Raw genomic sequence first — 25,599 nt, 5'->3', positions numbered from 1 at the left:
TGCAAAATAGGCATAAGATTTAATATGTAAGTGAAGGGTTTAGTAATTGTAGAAATAAGTGTGACTGCATCAGTTGTTACACTGGCCTCTGGGTGCAATCAGTCCACAGTGTCAAACTGACAGATACATGGTCGTTTTCTATGTAAGACAATTATTCTGATAATGCTTTTCACTAAAGTCATTGGAACATCAATAATTTTATTTCATATTTGAAATCCACAACATTATTTGCTATCTTTTGATTTGTGTTGCTTCAGAAAGGGGGGTGGGGGGAATTTTTTCCACACAATAGCAAGACTGGAGCTGCAATGTGAATATCTTTCCACATTTCTTACATTCATAAGGTTTCTCCCCATTGTGCCTTCTTTGATGTTTAGCAAGATTGGAGCTTAGAGTGAATGTCTTTCCACACTGCTTGCATTCATAAGGTTTCTCTCCAGTGTGGATTCTATGATGTAAGGCAAGATGGGAGCTCTGACTGAATGTCTTTCCACATTGCTGGCATTCATAAGGTTTCTCCCCAGTGTGCCTTCTCTGATGTACAGCAAGATGGGACCTCTGACCGAATGTCTTTCCACATTGCTGGCATTCATAAGGTTTCTCCCCAGTGTGCTTTCTCTGATGTACAACAAGATCAGAGCTCAGACTGAATGTCTTTCCACATTGCTGGCATTCATAAGGTTTCTCCCCAGTGTGCCTTCTCTGATGTTCAGCAAGACGATCCCTCCGACCAAATGTCTTTCCACATTGCCGGCATTCATAAGGTTTCTCCCCAGTGTGCCTTCTCTGATGTCTAGCAAGAGTACCACTCCAACCAAACGTCTTTCCACATTGCTGGCATTCATAAGGTTTCTCCCCAGTGTGGATTCTCTGATGTAAAGCAAGATTGGAACTCTGACTAAATGTCTTTCCACATTGCTTACATTCATAGGGTTTCTCCCCAGTGTGGGTTCTCTGATGTCTAGCAAGATCAGAGCTCAGACTGAATGTATTTCCACATTGTTTGCATTCATAAGGTTTCTCACCAGTGTGGATTCTCTGATGTCGAGCAAGATTGGAGCTCTGACTGAATGTCTTTCCACAATGCTTGCATTGATAAGGTTTCTCCCCAGTCTGCCTTCTTTTATGTTCAATACGGGATGAATTTTGAGACACAACAGAGAATTCTCTGGAAGTAATGTTATTGGGACCATCACTCATGAATCTTTGTAAGTCCGTTTCTTCTACAGGAGGGCTCACTTCTGTTAGACTCGCCTTCATTTCAGGTCCGATCTCTCCACCTAAAAGAAACAAACAGAAGGAATTTCTGGGTTAACATAGCTTCAGTGTAGAAGCAGGACTCTTCCTCTCCTCACCCCCTATCATTATAGATTACGTCAAGAGGCCAAAAAAACCAAATTCATATGAATGGACTCCACAACAGGGCGCAGGATTGGAGGTACATGGGATTTAGGCATTTCCATACTAATAAGGGGGTGAAATAGCTTCAACCAAAATGCATGTTGATCAACCCTCCCACACCCCACCTACGGAGGCACATATTCAAAGCCAGCATGCTAGAATCAGCAAGCGAGAGGTGGGCACATCTAGGTCTTTGGTAAGTGACTAAGACCAACAAGGACCTACCCTTGAGAGCTGCTAGATGAGCCCCCACCAGGCTGAAGAGTGCAGACTTTGGGTGTGGACATAGCATAGAGAGGGCTGGCACACAGTAGAAGCCCCTGAGACGCAAGAGGTGGACTCAGGCAAAAACATGCTCCTTAGCTCCAAACACAGAGTCTACTCTCACTCAGAATTCTGACTGGAAAGGGAAGGAAAAACCAGCATAGTGATGGCAAGAAATGCCCAGGAAGTACAACTTCCAAACACTAAGAACAACAAGAAGGCATTGACTCTGGATAATTTCTAGGGAGAAAAAATCCAGACCCCAGAGGAAACAGCAGAAGATGACAAGCTGGTGAACACATCCAAATCTCCCCCCCCCCCCAAAAAAAGGAAATTGGTCACAAACTCTTGAAGAATTTAAATCAGAGTTTATGAGACAGATGGAAGAGTTTTGGCAAAAAAAGGGGGGGGGGATTAATTAAAAAAAAAAACAGTTTAAAAGACAGGAACTCCCAATTGGAAACCAAAATTAAACAGCTAGAAGCCATGAAAAGCAGGATAGGCCAAACGGAAAAGGAAAATCAAAAGATTATAACAGAAAATCAGTCTTCAAAATACCAGAATTGGACAATTGGAAGCCAATGATATGACAAAACAGGAAGAATTAATAAAGCAAAGTCAAAAGACTGATAGAATAGAAATAGGAAAAAAAACATGAAATATCTCACTGACAAGATGACTGAAAATGAAAACTGGTCTAGAAGAGAAAATTTGAGAATCATTTGGTCTACCTGAAAACCCAAAAATAAACAGAAATCTTGACATCATACTACAAAAAATTATCCAAGAAAACTGCCCTGATGTTTTTGAACAAGAGGGCAAAATAGACATTTAAAGAATTTATAGAACATCCTCTATACTAAATCCTCAAAATACAAACCTACAGGCATGGGAAAACAAATAAAATAGACAAAGTACTGGTCAATCTAATTTAAAAAAAGGAAAGAAGAAAACCAAATTAACAATATATAAGATAAAAAGGGAGACCTCACCTCTAATGAAGAGGAAATTAAGGAAATCATTAAAAAACTATTTTACCTAGTTATATGACAATAAATATGGCAATCTAAGTGATATGGCTGAATATTTACAAAAATATAAATTGCCTAGATTAACAGAAGAAGAAATAGAATTCTTAAATAATACCATATCATAAAAACAAGTTGAACAATCCATCAAAAAACACTTGAAGAAAGAATCCCCAGGGCCTAATATATTCAAATGTGAATTCTATCAAACATTCAAAGAACAACTAATCCCCATACTATACAACATATTTGCCAGAATAAGCAAATAATGGGTCCTACCAAATTCCTTTTATGACACAAATATGGTACTGATTCCAAAGCCAGGCAGGTCAAAAACGGAGAAAGAAAACTACAGATCAATCTCCTTAATGAACATAGATGCAAAAATCTTAAATAGAATAATAGCAAAAAGACTCCAGCAAGTCATCATAAGGGTTATTCATTATGATCAGGTGGGATTTATACCACGAATGCAAGGATGGTTCAATATTAGGAAAACCATCCACATAATTGAAAAGATCATCAAGGAAACCAACAAAAATCATATGATTATTTCAATAGATGCAGAAAAAGCCTTTGACACAATATAACACCCATTCCTATTGAAAACACTAGAAAGTACAGGAATAGAAGGACCTTTCCTAAAAGTAATAAACAGTATATATCAAAAACCATCAGCAAGTATCATCTGCAATGGGGATAAATTAGAAGCATTCCCAATAAGATCAGGAGTGAAACAAAGATGCCCATTATCACCTCTATTATTTAACATTGTACTAGACTAGCGAAACACTAGCAAGTGCAAGTAGAAAAGAAAAAGAAATTGAAGGTAATGAGGAGACCAAGCTATCAATTTGCAGATGATATGATGGTCTAGTTAAAGTATTCTAGAGGATCAACTAAAAAGCTAGTTGAAATAATCAACAACTTTAGCAAAGTTGCAGGATACAAAAGAAACCCACAAAAATCATCAGCATTTCTATATATTTCCAACACGTCTCAGCAGCGAGACTTAGAAAGAGAAATTCCATTTAAAATCTCCCTAGACAATATAGGATACTTAGGAATCTATATTGCAAGACAAACACAAGAACTATTTGAACACAACTACAAAACACTTTCCCCACAATTAAAACTAGATCTAAATAATTGGAAAAACATTAATTACACAGGGGTAGGATGAGCTAACATAATAAAAATGAAATTCCTACCCAAACAATTTTACTTATTTAATGCCATACCCTTCAAACTACGAAGAAACTTTTTTTTTTAATTGCATTAGAAAAAAACATAACAAAGTTCATTTGGAAAAGCAAAAGATCAAGAATATCAAGGGAAATAATGAAAAACATGTGAAGGAAGGTGGCCTAACAGTACCAAATATTAAACGATAAGCAGTGTTCATCAAAACAATACGGTACTGGCAGAGAGACAGAAAAGAGGATCAGTGGAATCGACTTGGGGTAAGTGACCTCAGTAAGATAGTCTATGATAAACCCAAAGATCCCAGCTTTTGGGACAAAAATCCACTATTTGATAAAAACTGATGGGAAAATTGGAAAACAATATGGAAGAGATTAGGTTTAGATCAACATCTCACACCCTACACCAAGATGAACTCAGAATGAGTGAATGACTTAAATATAAAGGAGGAAACTATAAGTAAATTAGGTGAACACAGAATAGTATACTTGTCAGATTCTTGCAAAAGTAAAGATTTTAAGACAAACAAGAATTAGAAAGAAATTATAAAATGTAAAATAAATAATTTTGATTACATTAACTTAAAAAGGTTTTGTACAAAGAAAGCCAATGCATCCAAAATTAGAAGGGAAGCAACAAATTAGGGAAAATCTTCATAACAAAAAACTCTGACAAAGGTCTAATTACTCAAATCTATGAGGAGCTAAATCTCTTGTGCAAAAATTCAAATCATTACCCAATTGATAAATGGGCAAGGGACACAAATGGGCTATTTTTAGATAAAAAAAACCAAAACTGTTAATAAACATATATGAAAAACTGTGCTAAATCTCTTATAATCAGGGAAATGCAAATCAAAACAACTCGGAGGTACTCCCTCACACTTATGTTGGAGGGGATGTGGCAAAATTGGGACATTAATACATTGCTGGTGGGGTTGTGAATTGATCCAGTCATTCTGGATGGCAATTTGAAAGTATGCCAAAAGGGCACTAAAAGACTGCCTGCCCAAAATCAAAGGACTTTGAACTCTCCTTGGCACAGGCCAGGTGGATGAAATCCTACACCCTTTCCCTCTCTCTTCTCCTATTCAGCAATAGCATTGCTTGGTTTGTACCATAAGCAGACCATAAAGGGAAAAAACTTGTACCAAATATTCATAGCTTCACTCTTTGTGGAAAAAATCGGAAAATGAGGGGATGCTGTTCAATTGGGAAATGGCTGGACATGGTATCTCTTGATGATGGAATAGTATTGTGGTCAAAGGAATAATGAACTGAAGGAATTCTGTGTGAACTGGAACGACCTCCAGGAACTGATGCAGAGTGAAAGGAGTAGAACCAGGAGAACCTTATAAACAGAGACTGGCACACTGTGGTACAATCAAATGTAATGGACTTCTCTACTATATGAACTTTAGATTACTCCACACTACTTAGTCTAACAAAATCAGGAATGTCTATACCCTTACTTAAGGATTAAATATCTAGGAGGATGGCCTATGATAAACATGTGCTAGCAAATGGCAAATCAGAAACAGCTGACAGACCCCTGGGCTGTCCTAAGTCAAGCTTAAGCTACCATGGCTACAGGTGAGATGCAGGACAGTGATGTAATACCCTTTATATATTTCGAGAGGTGTCTGGTGGCAGCATGCTGAGCGTTTCGGCATCTTGGCGTGGAGGCTGTTATTGTCCAGTTTAGCGGTGAGTTTCCCTTGATACCATACTAGAGGAAGCCTAGTAACCTAATTCAGGTGAGGTGTCTTCTCAGAGCTCTCTTGGAGTTTAGGCTGATTTTTCCTCCTTTACCTTCCAAACCCTATCCACTTAGAACCCTCTAATCTTCATAAACCTTGTGGCAGAGGACTTTAAACTCCCCCTGGCACAGGCCAGGCGGATGAAATACTATACCCTTTCCCTCTCTCTTCTGCTTGATCTCTCTTCCCCCTATATTGATTAAACCACCATAGATTTCCAAACTGAGTTGGGTATTTTATTTGGGCTATCCCCTGGCAACCAAAAATCAAACTTAGATTAGGTCATGACCCTAAATTATCTTTACAACTAGTAGCAATGAAATGTTCCAGGACAATTCTGAGAGACCTATGAGAAAGAACACTAACTACATTCACAGGAAGAACTATAGGAATAGAAACAGAAGAAAAATAACCACTTGATTACAAGGGTCAGTGGGGATATGATTGGAGATATAGACTCTAAATGATCACCCTAGTGCAAATATCAAAAATATGGAAATAGGTCTTGATCAAGGACACATGTAAAACATAGAGGAATTACACATCAGCTATAGGAGGGGAGTTCGTTGGGGGAGGGCAGGGAAAGAACATGAATCTTGTAACCATGGAAAAATATTCGTAATTAAATAAAAAAGAAAAGAAACAAAACAGTAAAATATACATATATAGTGACATATACACATATATAATAACTCTATTTCCTTTCTTCCACTGTCAGAACATAAACTGCTTTATATCCTATTTCCTCAGATAAGAAGAAAAGTCTTCCAACTTAAATGGGCACAAACTATCCTTTGAAAATGCCATTACCTCAAACCTGAAGAACAATTTAAATAATAAAGAACCTCCCATGTGATCTCATTTCTCTTCATAACAAATCTGGGATTTAGGACAGGCTAGCTTTATTACATTCCTAACTCAGACCATGACCAAAGAAAGGCTGGATGAGTGACTTGACCCAAAATCTTGGCAGCTGAAACCAAATCTTATGACTGGGAATGCTCTGTCCACAGCACTAGACTATTCACTTCCAATCTTTTTGCTTTCCTCTCCATTGTCTATACATTCAATCCTCTCTCCATAGGTAAGACACCACTGAGTGTATGCAGACTAAATAATCCTATTATTTCATTATCTAGCTTCTCTGTAAGCATTATGTAACTCCCTTCATGACTGCTTTCAATCTACTTTTTCTTCCAGTATGTGAGATCAGATGAAGAAATTCTGTTCCGTACTCCTTGAGAGTAGCCATTACTTTTCTTTAAATGTCTCTTTTCACTAAAATAAAATTCAACTAAATACAATTTAAACAAAAACATGGCATCTCCCATGTTTAAAAATTTGTCTCATACAATAAGTTGAGTCCATGATCCTTTTATAAGGAAATGAGCAAGAAAGCTAATACAACTCTCTTCCTATTACCCCACTTATATAGCTACTGACTTTTTCATGATATTCTTCTTAAAAATCCCAATACAGGTGGTGGTGCGTTCTCATCATACCTCAGAAACTTGCCAGGACTTTTAAGCCTGGGCAAGTCACAGGAGCTCTTTTGGTCTCAGGCCCCTCAACTTTAACATGGATGTAATAATATCAAGGGACTCCTAGGGTTCCTATGAGGATCTAATGAGATAATATTTATCAAGTGTATAATATATACTAGAGGCCTTATGCAAATGGTGATGTTTATTTTTATCATTAGAATTTGGATGATTTCCTCCTTGCATTACTTTTCTCCTTAAACTGTCATTCTCTTCACTCCTCTAGTTCCTGATTTATTTCCCTGTTCAATTAAATGCATTTCCATTCCCAACATTCCTTTCTCCCTGGATCATAACAGAATGAGATTCAGGATCTGTTCCTTCTTCCTAAACCACCTCTATGTTTGGGTTCTAGATTGTGACCTCCAAGGCAGCCCTGACTGTTGTTTCCCTTCCTCTGTATGCTCAGACTTTGCATGGTTCCTAGAATATATTCAGTATCTGATCTGATAATGGGGCCCAGGGTCCATGTCGGGCCCAACCTCTACCAGGATCCTTGTGCATGCTCTGGCCCCAGCTGTGTTTCTGTCCCTTTCTTGCATTTATTTCTCAGCAGTCAACAGTAAGTCCATTGGAACTAAAGTAGACCTAATCCTGAAGATCCCAGAGGCTTCTCTCTAGGTCCTCATTTCCCTAAAGTGAAGTGCTGTGGTCACCTGATTGTATAAGAACAGGATAAAGACCGAGCCCCAGAGACCAGGAAAGGGCCTGGAGCTGATGATTGAGGGAAAGCTTAGCTCTGCATCACTTCCAAGTAAGGCAGCAGCCTTCACTCCTGCTCATGGGCTGCAAGTCAATGGAGTGAAGGAAACCAGCTGCCTGGCTCCACTCAACATTGAGGCTCCCTGACCTCAGCTATGTCCTTACCATGGCCAGGCAATCCTATGATGTCTCCCTCATGGTTTCCTTTTGCCACCCAGCACAGCAGCCTTCCAAATATTTCCCAGATCTCCAGCTCTCCCTTATGGCATCCTTCCACCCCCTGCCTCACCTTCTGAGCTGAGAAGTTGGCTTTATATTACACTGAACAAAAGCTGGACCTCTCTGCAGGGCTCTCTTATCTTCAACATCTCACCCAGCTCAGCTGCCTCCTTTTCCTCTTGGGCCTCAGGATCAGAGGAAAAAGTTCATTCTTCTCCTAGCTAAAGAAAATCTCTTTCCATGCACAAAAAAGCCCATCCCATCCCTCATCTAAACCCATCTACTCCTCCCTGCAGTGCCCCCATTGTTCTTTCATCTTCAGCCTTTCCCATACTAATGAGCTAATGACTCTATTCCTGTGAGAACCAATTTCTCCCCAATGCTCCAAACACTCTCACTTGATCTCTTCCTCCCCCTGAGATACAATTGAACATCTGTCCTCAGGTTCAGGGCTAAACTTCTAGAGATGACCATGGGGAGTGAGTTGTGCCACTGCCTTTCCCTTGATTTCTCTGCTATACTTTCCCCGAGAATCCTCAGTCTGGCTCTCCCGAAGCTTGTAAGAATTGAATTAATATTTCTACCCAGACATATACTTAATAAAGTTTGTTAGAAAGTGTAGACAATCATAGTTTTAAAATCTCATCATTCCTCTAAGTAACCTGTACAGGAGTTGCCTAGCCCACCAGTTCCTTCCTCCTCCCCCATTTCCTGCCTTCTCTAGAGGTTCCCTCCTTTGTTCAAAGCCAAAAGCCTAGAAAAGACCTGCCCCTTTCCTTTTATTGACATACAGCACGTTCCTGGACGCAAAACCTGGCATAACTGTTATGTGAGGAATGCTGAGGGCCAGGTCAGGCTACTCAGAAGGGGGAGGGAATGAACTTTCTTGACAGGAGCTCCAGGCCACCTCCCCCCATTAGATCTCTAGTGCTTCTTTCCTTCAGAGCCTTCCCTCTCTGACTAACTACTCTGGAGGTGGGATCTAGAGGTCTTCTACAGAACTGTTGGCATGCTGCTACCTGCTTCAGCATAAAGTGAGCTCCATGAGGGCAGGGGATTGTCCACTACAGCCCTTTATGCCCCCTATAACTTAGCAAAGGACCAGGCACAGAGTAAGCCCTCATACATGTTTCTAAATACTAAAGAGCTTAGAGGGGATAAGCTCGGCCCTTCTGGCATCTGCAAGAGACTTTCAGGCCCTTCAGTCCCAAACACTAACTTCTTAGAGGGTCACAGACCCATGAAAGGAGCTTATAGAAAATGGAGTCCAACAGTCTCATCTTAAAGATAGGGAAACTGAGGCTGAGGGGTTCAGTAACTTGCCCAGGGAGCTCCTGCTAAAACCTCTGAAAAAGAATTCCAAGTCGGATCCTCCTGCCCCCAAATCTAACCCTGACTTCACCAGAGCACACAGAAGCCTCTGGTCACCCCAGCTCTCCCACACCTCTTTCCCCCTCCCTCACCTAGGCAGAAGCTCCTCAGGCCTTCTTGCTCCAGCATCCATGGGGCTTCCCTCTGCTCCAAATAAGAGAACCCATCTTCTGGGGAAGCTGGAAGCCCTGAGCAAGGGAGAATTAGTCAAGGAGGAGGATGGAGAAGCTTGTCACTGAGTTCTCTTTAGGGAAAGGTTAGGGAGTCCAGTGACTCCACTCAGACACTCTGCCCATGGGGATCACACAAGCGCCTGTCCTCACCCCTCAGTGTCTGTAATGCAGGAGCCTAGGGTAGGATGTGCCTGTAACCCTGCTAGGGGGACCTCAAGTGAGCAACAGTCCTGCTTCCCCATCCTGTGCTGGTCCATTCTGGTAGAAACTCCTAAACTCCAAAACTCCGTTTGGGGGTCATTCTGGGACCTGGAAGGATCCTCTTTTGCCCCATTAGCCTGCCTGCTTCTCCCTCCCTGACACCTCTCTGAGCCTTGTGGATTCTTCTCTCAGGGAGTCTCTACCTCCTCCCCTTGGGAACTCAACAGTCCTCCTTGGGCCCAAGGCTCTCTCAGACAGTCCATTCATCTTGACAATGATGGGAGAGGGCAAGCAGGGCCTGCGAGAGGCTTAAGGAGCCTCCTGGGGGAGAGTCTCCACAGAATATAGGGTGGTGAGAAGAGTGGGGAGAAATTCAGGGAACTAATCTGGAACTAGAGTGTTAGGTTCTGGGCATTTTCTTTAGAGAAGGCTGGACATACTCCATAGTTTTCCAATATTTGGAAATGAGAGGCAGCTAGAAGGACAAGAGCCTGGAATTAGAGGCAGGAAGGCTTCAGTTTATATTTCGACAAACAGCTCTTATGTGGGTGATTCAGAAAAAGCCACTTAATTGAATCTATTTTCTCATCTGTATAATGGGGATAACTGTGTCACTAGATTAGGAAGATGAAGGTGAGGAAGAACTGCCATAAGAACAGAAAAAAACCCTCAGCAGAGCCCCGGACAAAGAGCAGGTCATTATAAACACTTCATCCCTCCACTCCCTTCTTCAAAGGCTCTGCTGGAGGCTTAGGACAATAGGAAGGAAGACTAAGGACAAACCATCTCTCCTGGGGACATCTAGGAGCTATGAGCTATGAGTTTATGCTGGTTACAGAGAAAAAGATCCCCAATAGTAGATCTACCCTAGAGGGGAAGAGGGTGGGAGGAAATCCTCCTGAACAGTTTTCCTAAAGGGGTTTGGGAGAAACAATTCCGTGCCAGGGAGAGGCGAGATGAAATCAGCTCTGAGATTACATCCATGTCTGAAATCCTCCAATATGCATTTGATCTCAGATTTCAGGAATACCAAAGGGAGCCCCCAAGGTCCCACTGCATGATGCAAAGTCTTTTTACAGGACAATCAGGCAGCAGGAGGGCCCTGGCTCTGGGACTCAGCACACCAGCCCTCATTCCTTCCTCATGACTAAAAACTGCTCCTAATCCTGCCTGCTGCTGAGGGTGATAATCCATTGGATGGATGATTTGGGCAGCAGGGAGAGGCTCCTTACCCACAGAGAGCAGGTTCCGGGCATTCTCCAGCATCACCTCCTTGTACAGCTCCTTCTGGGGAGGGGACAAGAGGCGCCACTCCTCCCGAGTGAAATCCACAGCCACATCCTTGAAGGTCACCACCTCCTAGAGCAGCCCAGGTCAGAGCACAGAGGGCTGAGAGTCACATCACAATGAAGAGCCCACCTCTAGTCAGTTGCAGAAGGAAACTGACCCACAGAGAAGAGAGGGGCCCAGAGGTCCACCCCTTTTTCAGTGTCAGAAGCAGCCCTAAAAGCTGAGCAATGGAGCCTTGAGAAGAGCAGCTCTAGGATGCCCTGGAAGGAAGCCAAGGAGTTTCCAGTGTGTGAAGGGAAATCTCATGGGGACCTCCAGTGCAGTTAGGTGCCCCCACGTTAGGATGTAGGTGTCAGTCACATGTCTCTGGCCCTGTTGCTATGTCCCAGTGTAGCCAGAGCCAAGGAGGGGTGAACCTGGGGAGGAAGGTAAAAGGTAGGCAAGGGAAGGAGAGAGGGGCTAGAATTAACTGGCTGTGTAGGCTGGGGGTTTCTCTCTGAGCTTTTCTGATCTCTTGATCTCTGACAATCCCAGCCTGAGCAAGCTGAATTGAGAAAGAGATCTAGAAAAGCTGAGACTTTCTGACTTCCTGAGTCTCTTTCTCTCTCTCCCTCCATAAATTCCATGTACTTTAGTAATACATTTTGGAATTTAGTAATTAAATCCCTGGCGACCACCAATTAAACATCAGTCCAACCATAAATTTAACATAGGGGAAGTGCAGAATTCAGCTTTGGGCACTTCATCACTGTTCTAGTCTAATTTCAAGGCATGGCTGGCCTTGGAAGATTCAGGCAAGCCCCAGGGCGACAGGTCTAGCCTTTCTACACCCCCAACCCATCTCAGAGATATCTGGGTTGCTGTCCAAAGTTGGGGCCCTGATCTTGCACTGGACTCACACAAGAATCTCTTCTTAGTCTGAGGAGAGAAGGGCTGGGGCACTGCTGGCCCCTTATTATTGATTATTACACTCAGTCACAGTGTCCCTGATTATCCCAGCTCTATAACCAACGGTGACCCTCCATCCTATGATAGACATCACCTACCCTATCTGTTCTTTGTTCTGTACTCCCCCAAACACAGACAGATCACAGGGTGGATAGAGTACCAGATCTGGAGTCAGGAAGATTTGGGTTCAAATTTCACTTCAGTCACTTCCTAGCTGTGTTATCCTGGATAAGTCACTTAACTCTGACTGCCTAGTCCTTATCATTAATCTATCTTAGAACTGACCCTGAAATGAAAGGTAAGGGTTAAAAAAAACAAACAAACTTTTCCATTTGGGGACATTTAGTAGATTCAGTGAATAGAGAACTAGCACTAGAGATATAGAAATATGACCTCTAACCCTTCCTACTTTTGTGACCCTGGGTAAGACATTTACCCACAATTGCATTCCTCTTAGTCATCATCTGCCTCAAAACAGATGCGTACCATCAATTCTAAGAGAAAGTAAAGGATTTTTTAAAAAGTCTGCAGGTGAATGAATCCAGGAGGCCAGGTTCCCTAGATCTAAGAATATAGACTTGGGTTAATGAATAGGAAGAGGGGAAAGAGGACTTCATAGGGAGCCACTGGAGTTTATGGAGTAAGGGAGTGACACAATCAGGACTGAGCTGTAGGAAAATCACTCTGGTTGGAGAATGGAGGAGGCCTTGGAGTGGGAAGAGCCTTATGGGAGACAGACCCAGCAGCAAGTTGTTTCAATAGTCCAGGAGGGAGGTGATATGGGCCTCCACAAGGAGGATGGCAGTGACTAGGAGAGAAGGGGGAGTATTAGAGAGACACTACAGAGACCGACAGGTCCTGGCACCTTATTGAATATGTGGATAAGGGGCAGTGAGGAGTCATGATGGGGCTCCTTGGTTTTGAGCCTGAGAGACGAGGTGGGGGTTCTGTCTAGGTGAGAGAACAATGTGTTTGGGACACACTGAGCTCAAGATGTCTACCGGTCACCTAGTGTGAAATCCCTGTAAGAAAGTTTAAGATGAAAGACTACAGCTCAGCACAGAGACTGGGTCAGAAAATATAGATCTAAGACTCATCAGCAGACAGATGATGCTTGCATCCCTGGTAGCTGATGAGATCACCAAATAAAGAAGTCCAGAGGGAGAATATTAGAGAGCCAAAGACAAGGCTAGAGGAACTCCCTCACCCTAATCCCACTGTTACAAGATCTAGTGGAGGAGCCAGCAGAGAAGACAGAGAATCACAGGTCAGAGAGGTAGGAGCTAAACCAGTAGAGAGAGAGAGCCATTTCCTAAAACTCTACAGAGAAGAGAATATCAAGGAAGAGAGAGTGAACCAAAAGCATCAAAGGCTACAAACAGGTCTGAGATAAGGAGGACTGAGGAGGAGGTCTCTATCGTTTCAGAAAGATAGAGCATATGGGGAGGAGGTGCAGAGAAGGCAAAACTGAATAAATGGAAAAAGGATGGAAGCCCTACCTTGACGGGGGTTCCACTGATGAATGTTCTCATGGGTAAAGGGAGATGAAGAGTCACACTGGGGCCAGAGAGACTTGGAGCCTGCAGTCTACTTGTCCTGGGGCTTGGGGGAGGCTGCAACTTATAGTCAGAGTGCAGGTGTGGCACTTGGAGGACAGGGATAGCTTTGACCCAGGAACTAGATTTCCAGGCAAACGTAGAAGAAAATAAAGAGGTTAACTGTGATGTTAAAAGATGTTTTACATCACCAAAAATTGTGATGTAAAAAGAGGTTAAAAGATGAAAAGCCAGAGAAATCAAAGCTCTGCTCTTCTGAGCACATCAATTTATTAAAGCAACATATGCCAAGTACCTAACCAATAAGGACGAGGCCCTTTCCTGGGCTTAGGGCTGGACATAGAAATCAGGGGAAAAGAGACTTTTCTACCTTAAAAGAGATGAATTAAATAAAACCAGTGAATGCAAAGGAAACAATCCAATGTTGTGTCATCTGCTTTCTAACTAGAGGAAAGATTAGGGACTTGCCAAATCAGGATGGGGAAGAGGGACAGAGGAAGTTCTCTGAAAAGCGGTCCCATTCCTTTCCTTCCCAATATCTGTAAGCAATCAAAAGAACAAAGAAGCAATAACATTGATTAATATCAACCCAGTTTGCAGGTAAGACCCACTGAATGCCTGAGATATACAATGAGAAAACTCCTTCGCAGTCTCAGAATCTGACTATGTCAACCTAAGCTCGCACCTTAGCTGAGGGTTTCTAAACAGCAGGTATAGGCAGTCCAGTTTCCAAGTCAGGCAGGAAGAGGTTCAAATAATGTAACTTGGCTTTCTCCCAATTCTCCTGATTGAATAAACTTTCCTCACCAGACAGAATTTGGACAAGGCCACAAATGAACAGAAGGGAACTGAGCCAACTCCAGCAGTGAGTCACAAGATGGAGAATGTTTCCACAATTCATTCCTCATGCCCCCAACTCTCCCTTACTTCCCAAGAGGGAATCAGCTCAGGAGATGGTACAAGTTCAGCCTGTCTCAGCTTCTTTACACACCCTACAGGTAATGCTGACACCATGCTTTATGGGAATACAGAGAATGGATTTTCTGGAAATGGCAGCCAGATCAGCCTCAACATCTCTCCTCAGAGAGGGGGAACTCCACCCTTTAGTCCACACAAATTTCTCTAATGAACCCTCACAGAAGCTGCTTCAGATTAAACAGAATTTTCATAGTTTCAAATCCAAAAATATAATCCAGGGAAAAAAATGTAATTTCACCCCTCATGCCCTGAGGAAGAGGATATCTGACAGGCTGGATAAAATCATAACAAAATTCACTTTGGAAAAACAAAAGATCAATCATATCATAGAAAATGATGAAAAGAAGCCAGAATAACTGGGGAATAGCACTGCCAGAGCTCAGACCAGATCACAAGCCAGCCGTCATCCTAAACCTGGGGTACTGGTAAGTAAGGAGATAAAGCAATGGAACAGATTAAAGAAAATACCTCCTGTCAATGGAATGAGAGGGTGCCTCAGAGATGTTTTTTTACCTTGCAGTTCAAGCCACAGAAGCTTAGCTGAATTCCAGATAGAGGCAATTACCCAAAAAAGGGAAAAGTTTGATTCCTTAAAGCAGAAAAACTTCTGCACAGAACCATAACCTCTGTTTACCTCAGGTTCTTCAACTATGAAATGATGAGAATAAGAACATTTAGCCCAGAGGGTTATTACACAGATTGCTGAAAGTAGATTTTTTAGAGGAACATAAAGCACTCCAATCTGTATCCCTTTCTTTGCTATTGAGCTGGATGCCTTTATGACAAGGCCAGGATGTCTCCCTCAGGACTTCCCTAAACCTATTTGCAAAGAAAACTCCTAGGCTTTCCAGAAACTCATCTCTTTCTCTCTAGCTTTTCCAAAAAGAAAAGGACTAGACCAGTGAGGAATTCTACTGAACAGGGAAGGAAGGTACCCAACTACTGGCTCGGGTACAAAAACCTCTGTTCAAGAACACTCATTTCTGCAGGAGGGCCCTTCCTGGGCTCCCCCCATACTCCTTGGACTCTCTCAGGGAGCTCAGCACCAGAATACTGTTTGTTTCCCTACAAGGAATGTTCTCCCTCCTGTCTCTGGCCTTGGAGCTTCCTTTGAGTCCCAGCTGAATCTTCCCCTCGGGAACCAGTGATCTCCCCTTAGAGTCTTCCCTCTCAAAATGCCTCTTCATCGTGCCTGAACAGACTTTGTTTGGATATGACTGCTGAAGGGTCTCCTTAGTCAGACTGCGGGGTGGCCTATGGTGTCTCCCTTCCTTTGTGCTGAGCAGTGCCAGCATCCTCCTCCACACTGGCTGACTTGTGCTAAGAAATGGGAGAGAGGAAGAAGCTAGAGAGACCTGGGAAGACTCAAGGACTTTAGGGAGAAGCAAGTGAGCAGCACCAGGGAACAAAGTCTTCCCTGAGGACAGCATAGACCAGGGGACACCCTCAGGCTCCAGACCAGACACAAGAGGGAACAGGTGAAAAGAAGCAGAGGAAGATGGTGTGAATGTCACCAGAACAAAGACACAATCCCTAGACAGGGAAGAAGAAAGAGTCAATGGTCGTATTTGGAGCTCACTTGTGGTGGGCAGAAATCTGATATGGGAGCCAGTGCCTGGGGTAAGCTCTTAGGCTCTGAGCTGCCCAAGGGCCAAGGAATCACTCCCAAAGCCAAGAAGAGAGCCAAAAAGTTCTGTTTCTTCTGCCTGGGATGTGGGGACAGAAATGGCCCAGCTGGAAGGAGGGAGCAGCTTCCAGGCCATCTTATGTCAGAGCCAGGGAAGGGCCTCCCAGGCTGATGGGGCTCCCATCTGGGGCTGGAATGCACTGACCTGGTCTGGGAGTCTGTCCCTCTCAAAGGCCATCTCTGAGGCTCCAGGCTTCCGGTAGAGGCAGCAAAGTAGCCCCAGTGAGTCCATCTGGTGAAGATCCTCCATATTTTCCCAGCCTTGTCTCTGTAAGGGTTAAACTGGAAGTTTTGACAAAATAAGAGAGCAGCTTTTAATCATTTAAGTTTTAATGAGAATAGTTATAAATTAATATTATCCCTTTAAGCCATAGGAAAGAAAACTTATTAACAATTTAGTTAAAATACAGATAGTAAAAGAACATAGTAAAATGAATATAGTAAAGGAGAGAAACATAAAAGGTAGAGTAAAATTTCCTAAGGTTTATACTAGTTATCCAATAACTACCTATAACTACCTAAACTGCCTACATCTTCCTATAACTGCCTCTAATTACCACTAATAACAAGCAGCTCACAAAGTTCTAGCCCAATCAAAAGCAACTCAATCAGTATTTAATCTAACCCCAATTAGATCTGTCAATGAAGATCAGCCACCTTGCAAAAACTTCACAAAAGAAAATAAACCTAACAGCCAAAACCCAAACCCAAAAACCTTCTAAAGGCTAAAGTCAAAAAGTCCTCTCAGGAAGCTCAAACCTGCCTTTACATTTCAGCAACTAACAGAATGACCAACTGATGCTGGTCCCCTTTTATACCCTTTTCCTACACCACTTCCTGTCTCTATGGTTCCTCCTTCCTATCTCTGTGGTTTCTACTTCCTGTAACTGTGAGCTGGTTAATCCCTACACATCTCTATGGTAAGAGGCCCTCCAGGTTCCCAGTTAAATTAAAAAGGGAATAAAAAATTCCTTTTTACACGGCCCCACTTAGGGTCTGGAGCCTCCCCCCACCCCCACAACTTTAAATGTAGCTCTAGTCAAAGTTCTTCCCAACAGGCCTATCTTGGCCTAGGGAACATCTGACTACTCAACCCTTCTACTCCCTCCCCTCTTTCCCCCTGTGTAGAAAAAAGTCCATCTTCACTGCCTTTGGGCTCACTCTCTGGGACAATTGCTCTTGGGATTTGAGGAGAAAGCTGCCCTGATCTCCCTCCTAGCTCAGGATCTGGCATAACCCTATCCCTCCTGGGGCCAGGCCCTAGGCTTCTGCACCCTTTATTGGGGAGGGAGAAGGGACCCAGAGGGGCAGAGGCTTTCCCTTCTCTTTCCAGATCCGAGACTGCCCACAGGGATCTACAGGGAGTGAGAGGCCACAGGAGTCACCAAGGGCCAGGCTTGCCCTCAGGGCAGAGCCTGCTACCAGGAGAGGGGACGGGGCAGCTTGGGAAGAGAGGAGGGTCTGAAGGGGCAGATGAACCCCCTCCTTCTCTTCCTCCTCTTCTGCCCCCTCCTTTATCCCATCCTCCCAGATGCCCAAAAGGCAGCAGGGCTTTGTGATCCCACATATGATGGGCCCAGGCAGAACCTCCAGGGCTAGGGATGGGAGCCCAAGCCCCACTTGCATGGAAGGTGCTTAAGGGCTGTGCCAGAAGGCAGAGCAGAGAAGCATGGGGAAGTGGAGCCAAGAGAGGGACTGGGAAGGCACACAGTTCAACAGAACTCCTAGCAAGGAGGTGTGTAGGACTGAGACTAGAACAAAGGGGGACCAGTTCCTAACCCTGGAAGCAGGGATAGGAGTAACAGTTGGAAGCAACAAGGAGGGTTGTGGGAAAGAGAACTCAGGAGGGGCCTTTTGCTCTCTGGAGATTGGAACAGAGGACCTGGGCTCAGGACTCAAAACTGAGATACCTGACACTTGCCACAAGTTCCCCTTGCCCTGAAGAAACAGAAAGATTCCCCAAATAATTGGAGCACTTACCAAAGGAGCAGAGATACCATCATCAGCTGCCGAGAGGCTTTTAACCCTGAAACCTCACAGGGTCACCCCAAAGACTTGTCCCAACCTGTGCCTACCCAAGGAGGACACTAGTGGCCTGCTATAGTGTAGTCAAATAGTTTAGGGAGAAGGAAAAAAAAAACAGAAAAGGCATAGCCGTTTGGCTCAGCTGAGCAGAGAAGACACAAACTGCTGGGGTGTCTCTTGGGGTTTCCTAATCCCTCCTTCGTAATTCTCCCTTGTTCTCTGACCTAATAAACAACCCTTTTCTGAGTAAATCGCGGTCTCTCTCTCTCTCTCTGTCTCTCTCCATCCGTTTATTCCCTTTTCCTTCATCTGTTATAAACAGAACAGAGGGCAGGGACCCTGGAAAGACTCAAGTGTTCCTGGGGGTGGCTGAGCCTGGGGAAACAGGATGAAGGGGTGCTGGGGTCTCCCTAGGAGAAGGGGAGGGAACCTTGAACCCTCTGGCACAGCTGAGGCTGGGGATCCCAAAGGGAACTGGAGCCAGGAAGCCCAAGGCCTGGGCTCTGATGGGGACCAGTCCAAGGGCTAGGGGGCCAAAGAAGGGGGCCAGGAAAGGGCTTTGGCTCCTGGAGGCAAGAAGGCAGAACTCAGGGAGGTTGAGTGTGAGGGCAGCCCAAAGGAATCTCTAAGCAGGAGCTGGGGAACAGGACACGTGGCTCAGGAATCCTTAAAGCCCTGGAATGGCTCCTCTCTCCTCCTAGACTCCACCCCAGGGTTGGGATTCCCCCTGTGCCACCACTACCAGGCTGGGCAGGAGAGAGCTCTCCTCCCTTAGCATTCAGCCACTCCTTCCCTCCCCCACCATTCTAGGGACCCCTTCCTTGTCCTCCCCTCCCCACAACTGCCTAGATATAGCCTGAGGAAAGTGGGGGCAGCAGAGAGCTCCTGGGTGAGAGCAGGGCCCCATGGGGTGGGGTGGGGCACTGAGGGAATGTGAGGCCTACAAAGAGGGGCCATCTGGGAGTTCTGGGGTGGGGGTGGGGTTGAGCCATCTCAGGAGAATCAGGCAGGGGAATGAGGGGGGTCAGTGTGGGAGAGGGGAGGAGAAAAAATGGGAGAACCAGAACCAGGAACAGGGCCTGGATGTGGCCAAGAGTCCAAGGGAGACCCAAACTGACAAGAAACTGGCCCAAAGCCAAAGTCCTGCTCTCTGGGGTGGCGGAGTGGCTGCAGGAGAACCACCTGGTCTCTCTCATCCCAGAAGTCCTCAAGTGCCTGCTGGAGGCCCCCTTGGGCTGGGGGAGGATCATGGAGAAGGGGGGGCTTCCCAGTGCTGCAAGGGGGCCCAGCCAGCCTGCAGGGGGAAGATTCTCCAGCCAGGAAGCCCTTCCAGGGGGCCAGGCCAGGCTCAGGGTTCAAAGACAAAAGGGGGAGCTGCCTAAAGAGTACAGGAAGGGTCTGAGGCCACAGTGGAACCCAGGCCTTCCCCACTTGGCTTCCCAGCAGCCCAGGAGGGATCGCCTTTGCCAGAGGGCAGTCCTCCCTCTGGGGAAGACCTGCCTCCTCCCTCAGTCCTGACTGCAGGGCCTTCCTGGGGCTCTGCTGGCCTCCTGGGCTCTCTTCCCCTTCCCTGCCAGCCTCCATTCAGCCCCTCAGGTGACTTTCCTTGGGTCTAACCTACCCTGCATCAAATCCCCCATGATGCTCTTCGGCCCTCCCAGCCCTAATGGCCCCATCCCCCTGCTTCCTGCCACCCCCTCTGCCCAGGACACACCAGCCTCCAGAGGAGTCCATGAACAGCACCTCCAGCGCCTGGCCAGGAGCCCCTTCTCGGGCTGTCCCTCAGGGGCGGCTCACAGGCTCTTCCTCCCCTGCTCTGACCACTGCCCTCCCCGGCTTCCCTACAGCCCAAAGAACAATCTCGCCTCCTCCGGGAAGCCCTCCTGATCTCCCTTCACTCTCCGCCCTCTCTCTGTCCATTATTGCCTGTTTAGCCAGAATAGAGCCTGCTTGGGGTGACTGAAGCAGAGGCTGCCCAAGGAGGGAGGGAGCAGGAGCTTGGGGGTCCGGGGGCCAGAGGCTGGGACGCAGGACTCCTGGGTCCAGACAGGGCGCAGTAAAACTGCATCTGGTACTGCTTCACCCCTCCCCGGACACCCCCTCCAGGCAGGACGTTTCCACAGAAAAGAAGATCCTGCAGAGGAATCCAGAGGTCACAGCCGACCCCTGTCAGACACCAGAGCAGCCCCGGGATGCATCGTACCCCGCAGTAAACTCGCACTCCGGCGCTGCCCGTCCGGCTCCGCTCCGGCCCAGCCAGCCCCGCTCAGTTGCAGAGTCCCAGGACTGGGGTGAAGAGGGGGGAGGGGGGTGGTTCTCGGCTTAGGGGGGATCCAGGAATTGAGCTACAGGAGGCACAAGCGGGAGGTGTCTGCCCCAGAGACTAGTAAAAGGGAGGATTCGAACTCAGTCCAGCTCTCCGCTTCCCGCCCGCCCTCAGGCCCCTCCCCCTCGGCCCCCCTTTCCCGCTGTCCCCGCCATCACTTCATAATTACCGAGGCTGCAGGCGCGGGGCGGAGGAAGTTCCACCACCGGCTATTGGGCCACAGAGGGAAAAGCTTAGGAAGTGGAGGAGGAGAAGGTGGAACTGGTATGATCTTCACTTCCGGTTTCCCGGAGGCCTCTGCGCCGCCCGGTTCCCAGGTTAGATTGCCCCGCCCAGCCCTGTGGAGCTGTTCCCCCCTCTCTCCCTCCTCCCCTCCTTCTGCGCCTCCCTTCCGCGTCTCCCGGGTGAGTCCCGCCTCCCTCCCCGCCCCTCCACAGTGGCTCCAGGCGCCGCGCTGCAGTCTCGGGGGTTCCGAGGGGAAAGAAAAGCGTCCCGGGGCGTCAGGCGTGCGGAGTTCCAGGCTCTTCTGGGCCCTAAGACAGTGCGGGGGCCTCAGGGAGATTCTCCCCCCGCGCTGGCGCAGAGAGATGGGGGCGGGATGAGCTCAGCCCTTCTGGCAGCTGCGGGAGACTTCCAGGCCCTTCAGCCCCAGGCAGGGACTTCGTACAGGGTCACAGAGCGATCCCCTGAAGGGAGCCGATAGGAAATGGAGTCCTGCAGCCTCAGCTTACATCTGGGGAAACTGAGGCTCAATCTGGGCTGGGAGGACAGGGGAGCCTCCTCATTTGCAACCTTGGGATGGAATGTGCTCATTTCATGAGGAACCACAGCTGAATATTGTTAGATGTACGTATAGACTTCTATTCAGGTATTACATGTGTGTGTGTAGATATAATGACAGATGAAGGGATAGATGCTATAGGTATAGATTTGTAGGAGAGAAAAATCAGATCCAGCATGCAAAAGAAGAGCCCAAATGGGGGAAGGGCAAAGAAAGGCTGAAAATGCCAGAAGGAACACAGATGAGCTGAGAGAGTGAAACTGCCAGATGACTTCTTGTCAGCTCTCCTGGAGTGGACGGTCTGAGAGGACCTCTGAGACTGAGGATCCCTCTGGACATTGACTATCATCCGGTGAACCCCTGAATCTTTCTGGTTTCCAGATGGAGACAAAAAGTAGATTGGGACTTTGTAGAAAGCCATCTACTAAAGAAGATTTCTCTCCATCCACAAATCCTGTCCTGGAATTCATCTCTTCGCTAGAATAGCTTAGGAGGAAAGAAGTTAGTTGGATAAGATATAGATGCACATCGTTGGCGTTCAATTGTTTCAGTCATGTCTGACTTCATGTCCCCATTTGAGGTTTTCTTGGGAAAGATACTGGAGTGATTTTCCATTTTCTTCTCCAGCTCATTTTACAAGTGAGGAAACAGACAAATAGGGTTAAGTGACTTGCCCAGGGTCACACAGAGTCCGAGGCCATATTTGAATTCCAGTCTTCCCAACTCCAGGCTTGATGACCTATCCACTGTACCACCTAGCTGCCCAAGGATATACATATGTAGATAGAGAGAGGGACTCTGGCCATCATTCCCTTTGGGGCTCTGCTGTGGAGAAGAGAAACAAACCAGGAAAAGGGGCCCATGGACAGTATGGGAACCCCCAAAAGAGAAGAACATGAGGTGATTCCCACCAGGGGTGTAGAGGCCCGTACACAGGATAAAAAAAAGGGGACTCATCTTCTCCAGGACTTGGCCCTCTGACAGCTCCAGTCATGCCTCTCCTAACCTTAAAGGGAAGGGAAAGGAATGAGCATTTCTATTGTGCCTACCATGTGCCAGCCACTGCACTGACCCATTTTTTACAAGTATTTCATCTGATCCTCACAACAACTCTGCAAAGGTAGGTGCTGTTATCCCTATTTTATGGCCAAAGGAACTGCGACAGAGATGAAGTGACTTGCCCAAGATCACACAGCTAGTAAGTGTAGGAGGCCAGATTTGAAGCAAAGTCCTCCTGATTCCAAGCCCAGAACTCTGTTATGACACCAAGTGTCTCAAATACCCTAATGGGGCTTGCTGTGGTCAGAGGAGAGTCATGAAGGGCATGAGTGTCCAGCCCACCTGGAGCCCTAGCAGAAGTCTCAACAGCAATGGGGTCACCCTCATCCATTAACAATGGCTGGTCACTGCAGTGAACAGAACTTTCTTTTGGGAAGGAAACTCCAACGGCCATTTGGTCCAACCCAAACCTGAAGAAGAATCCCTACTCCAGGCTGCCTCCTCAGTCAGTGGTCATCCAGCCTTTGCTTAATAATAACCTCCAATGAGAGAGAACCCACTCCCTCCTGATGCAATCCATCCCATTTGGGGAGAGGTATTATAATGATAATAACTAACAATTTCATGGCATTTGCTATGTTCCAGGCTCTTTATCATTATCTCATTTGATCTCACAACAGTCCTGGGAAGTAAGTGCTATTAGCATCCCCATTTCATAGATGAGAAAACTGAGGCATATAGGGATTGAATGACTTGACCAGAGTCATATACCTAAAAGTTAAGGTTAGATTTGAACTCAGGACTTCCCGATTCCAGACCTAATGCTTTGTCCACTCTGTCACCTGGATTATCAAGATTTTACTGACATTAAACCTAAGCTTATCTCTCTGTGATCCCTCCTCATCCCCTATAGTTCTGTCCTCCAAACTAAACAAAGTATGCCTTGTCTACGTGGAAGCCTTCAGATATGTGAAGACAGTCATCATGTCTCTCCATCCTGCTTCTCTAGGCTGAACACCCCCAGTTTTCTCAACTGGTCCTCATATGGCATAGACTTCGGTCAAGAGCCTTGACTGTCTGACTTCCTTGTAAGGCTTTCCTTGAAAGCTATGCATTTCTCAATGCAGCCTAAGACTGGATTAACTTTTTTCCTTGTCCAGTCCTCATGATAAGCTTTCAGTCCACTAAAACCACCAGATCATTTTCAGACTGACCCCATCTTAAGCTTGTGAAGCTGATTGGGATTTCCCAAACCTAACATTGTCATATAAGTGAACGCATAATTATAGAAGTCAAAAGCTAAGTTAAGATCTCAAGGGGAGTTCATCAAAACAACCTGAACAAATGGAAGCATCCTCATTATCCATCTTGTCTAGAACTTGCTATAATTCATTTAAGGAGGGGTAAGGGTCAAATTGGCATCCAGCTTTCCCCCACTGTCTCTTAGAGGGACCAATTGGAGTAAGTCTTAGGAGTTGTAAATGCTTACAGTAGGAAATGAGGGTACTGTGGCCATGAGTATTACAAAAGTCATAATCCCATGTTCCTTTCAATGTCATAAAAGATGAATAAACAATTGAGTCATAATCTCATACATCCCTTAAGGAGATGAACCTCATTAAATGACTCTGAGGGTAAACCAAGGCAGATAATAGATTAAACTATATTTAGAGAACTCACAATGGACTGTTTTAAGAGGGAAGATTTATATAGGACCAAAGTAATCAAGAAAAGGAGGGTCAGGGAAATCCTCTGATACAGTTAACTAGGGTAATAACTAAATCATTTCAAGGAACTTCAAAATTTCCTTTGCTTTTTTTCTACCAGAAGAAAGTCAGACAGTTGATGTTATTAGGTCCTAAGTCAAGTTTTGGTAAGTTGAGGTTAATAGAAACAGACTTTCAGTTTACTGAAAAGTTACAAGAGAAATGCCCTGATCCCCACATAATAAAAGGAGTTAGGGCAAACACAAACACTATGAAACAAAAGAGTTATAAATAATGATTATCAATATTATATAACATTGAGTCTCCTTGGGATCCAGGCCCAATTTCTATTTAGTCAACCCATTTCCTTTTGAATAGCAGCTGTGCCGTCCCTGGAGTACTTTCCCTTGGAAATTTGGAAATGGGCCATGTTCTCCAGACAGGTCTGGAGAAGACTTCTCCTAGAAAATTTGCTTTTCTTGCTCCAAGTGACTTGTAGAGATTCCCTACTTAAGGCTGCCAAAACATGCCAGTAACAAGACTCAAGAAAACTTTGTACAGTTCTTAAATTTATGTTTTCAGCAACCAGTTGATGTGTGTAAAAAACAGACTCGAATACAGGACTACAATCCCCATGAGCCTTTGCTCCACTTCCCCAGAATGCCTTGTAATCTCACCTGGGCCGAGATCGAGAAGGTATTTAAGCTGATTCAAAGGCTTTTGAGGGGGCTCTTGGCTCTTTTTGGACTTCGGCTTTGGAGCAGGCGTATCTCTTGCGTGATGTGAGGTTATTTTGTCTAGACCTCTGGCCTAGGCACATGTTTCTTACTTGTATATTCTTTAATCTTTATCCTTTAATAAACCTCTAAAAAATATACTATTTCTTGCAGAGAGAAACTAATTTCTACCTGCCTCAGTCTATTCCTAAATTTTAATCTTTACATGTGGCAAAAAGCAGCTTAAACCTCATGGAGCTAATTCTATTAACTCTGTTTGGGCGGGAAAGAGTAAACAGGTGTCATTCCCTGAATTTAGGAAAACAAGTGTCCTTCCTTCCCCAGGTATCTCTAAACAAAGGACCATGAAAACAACCAACTAATCAGTATGGGATCAATTTCAGATAGGTTGCTTGAGATGTACAGCTCTGAGAAAACTTCTTAAATCAGCCTTAGGGTCCAGTGCATTTCTGGTCAGTATAACTTGGGTCTTTGACTAAGGGTCTCCAAACAGCAGGTACAGGGATCCAGTTTCCCAGCCATTTAGGGCCAGGTCCAAATAATGCAATCAGGTTTCTTCCAATTCCCACCATTGAATAGACTTTTCTCACAGGACAGAATTTGGATGAGGCTCATAATTGAAAAGAAAAGGAATTAAGTTATTTCCAGAAATGAGTCACAATTTAGAGTCAGTAGGGTTCACCACGTGCTCTCATCCCCTCCAC

General features: G+C 45.3%; 1 protein-coding gene across 2 annotated transcripts; it reads right to left on the bottom strand.

Annotated features, from left to right (window-relative positions):
* On the bottom strand, nucleotides 1–25,044 carry LOC100619310 (zinc finger protein OZF-like). 2 transcript variants are annotated; one of them, XM_056820446.1, is made up of 5 exons: nucleotides 20,842–25,044; nucleotides 16,467–16,603; nucleotides 11,095–11,221; nucleotides 9,581–9,676; nucleotides 1–1,280 (listed from the first exon to the last, which is right to left on the bottom strand). In XM_056820446.1, exons 2-5 carry the CDS (start codon nucleotides 16,569–16,571, stop codon nucleotides 232–234), a joined length of 1,377 nt encoding a protein of 458 aa, XP_056676424.1. In that variant the 5' UTR covers nucleotides 16,572–16,603; nucleotides 20,842–25,044; the 3' UTR covers nucleotides 1–231. The 2 variants fall into 2 exon arrangements, with proteins under 2 accessions (XP_056676424.1, XP_056676425.1); XM_056820447.1 differs by lacking the exon at nucleotides 9,581–9,676.
* Between the last annotated feature and the right edge of the window lie 555 nt (nucleotides 25,045–25,599).

Source organism: Monodelphis domestica, chromosome 3 (assembly GCF_027887165.1).
Source record: "Monodelphis domestica isolate mMonDom1 chromosome 3, mMonDom1.pri, whole genome shotgun sequence".
NCBI lineage: Eukaryota > Metazoa > Chordata > Mammalia > Didelphimorphia > Didelphidae > Monodelphis > Monodelphis domestica.
The sequence above is the reverse complement of the archived record's forward strand: the minus strand, read 5'-3'. Positions and strand labels throughout refer to the sequence as shown.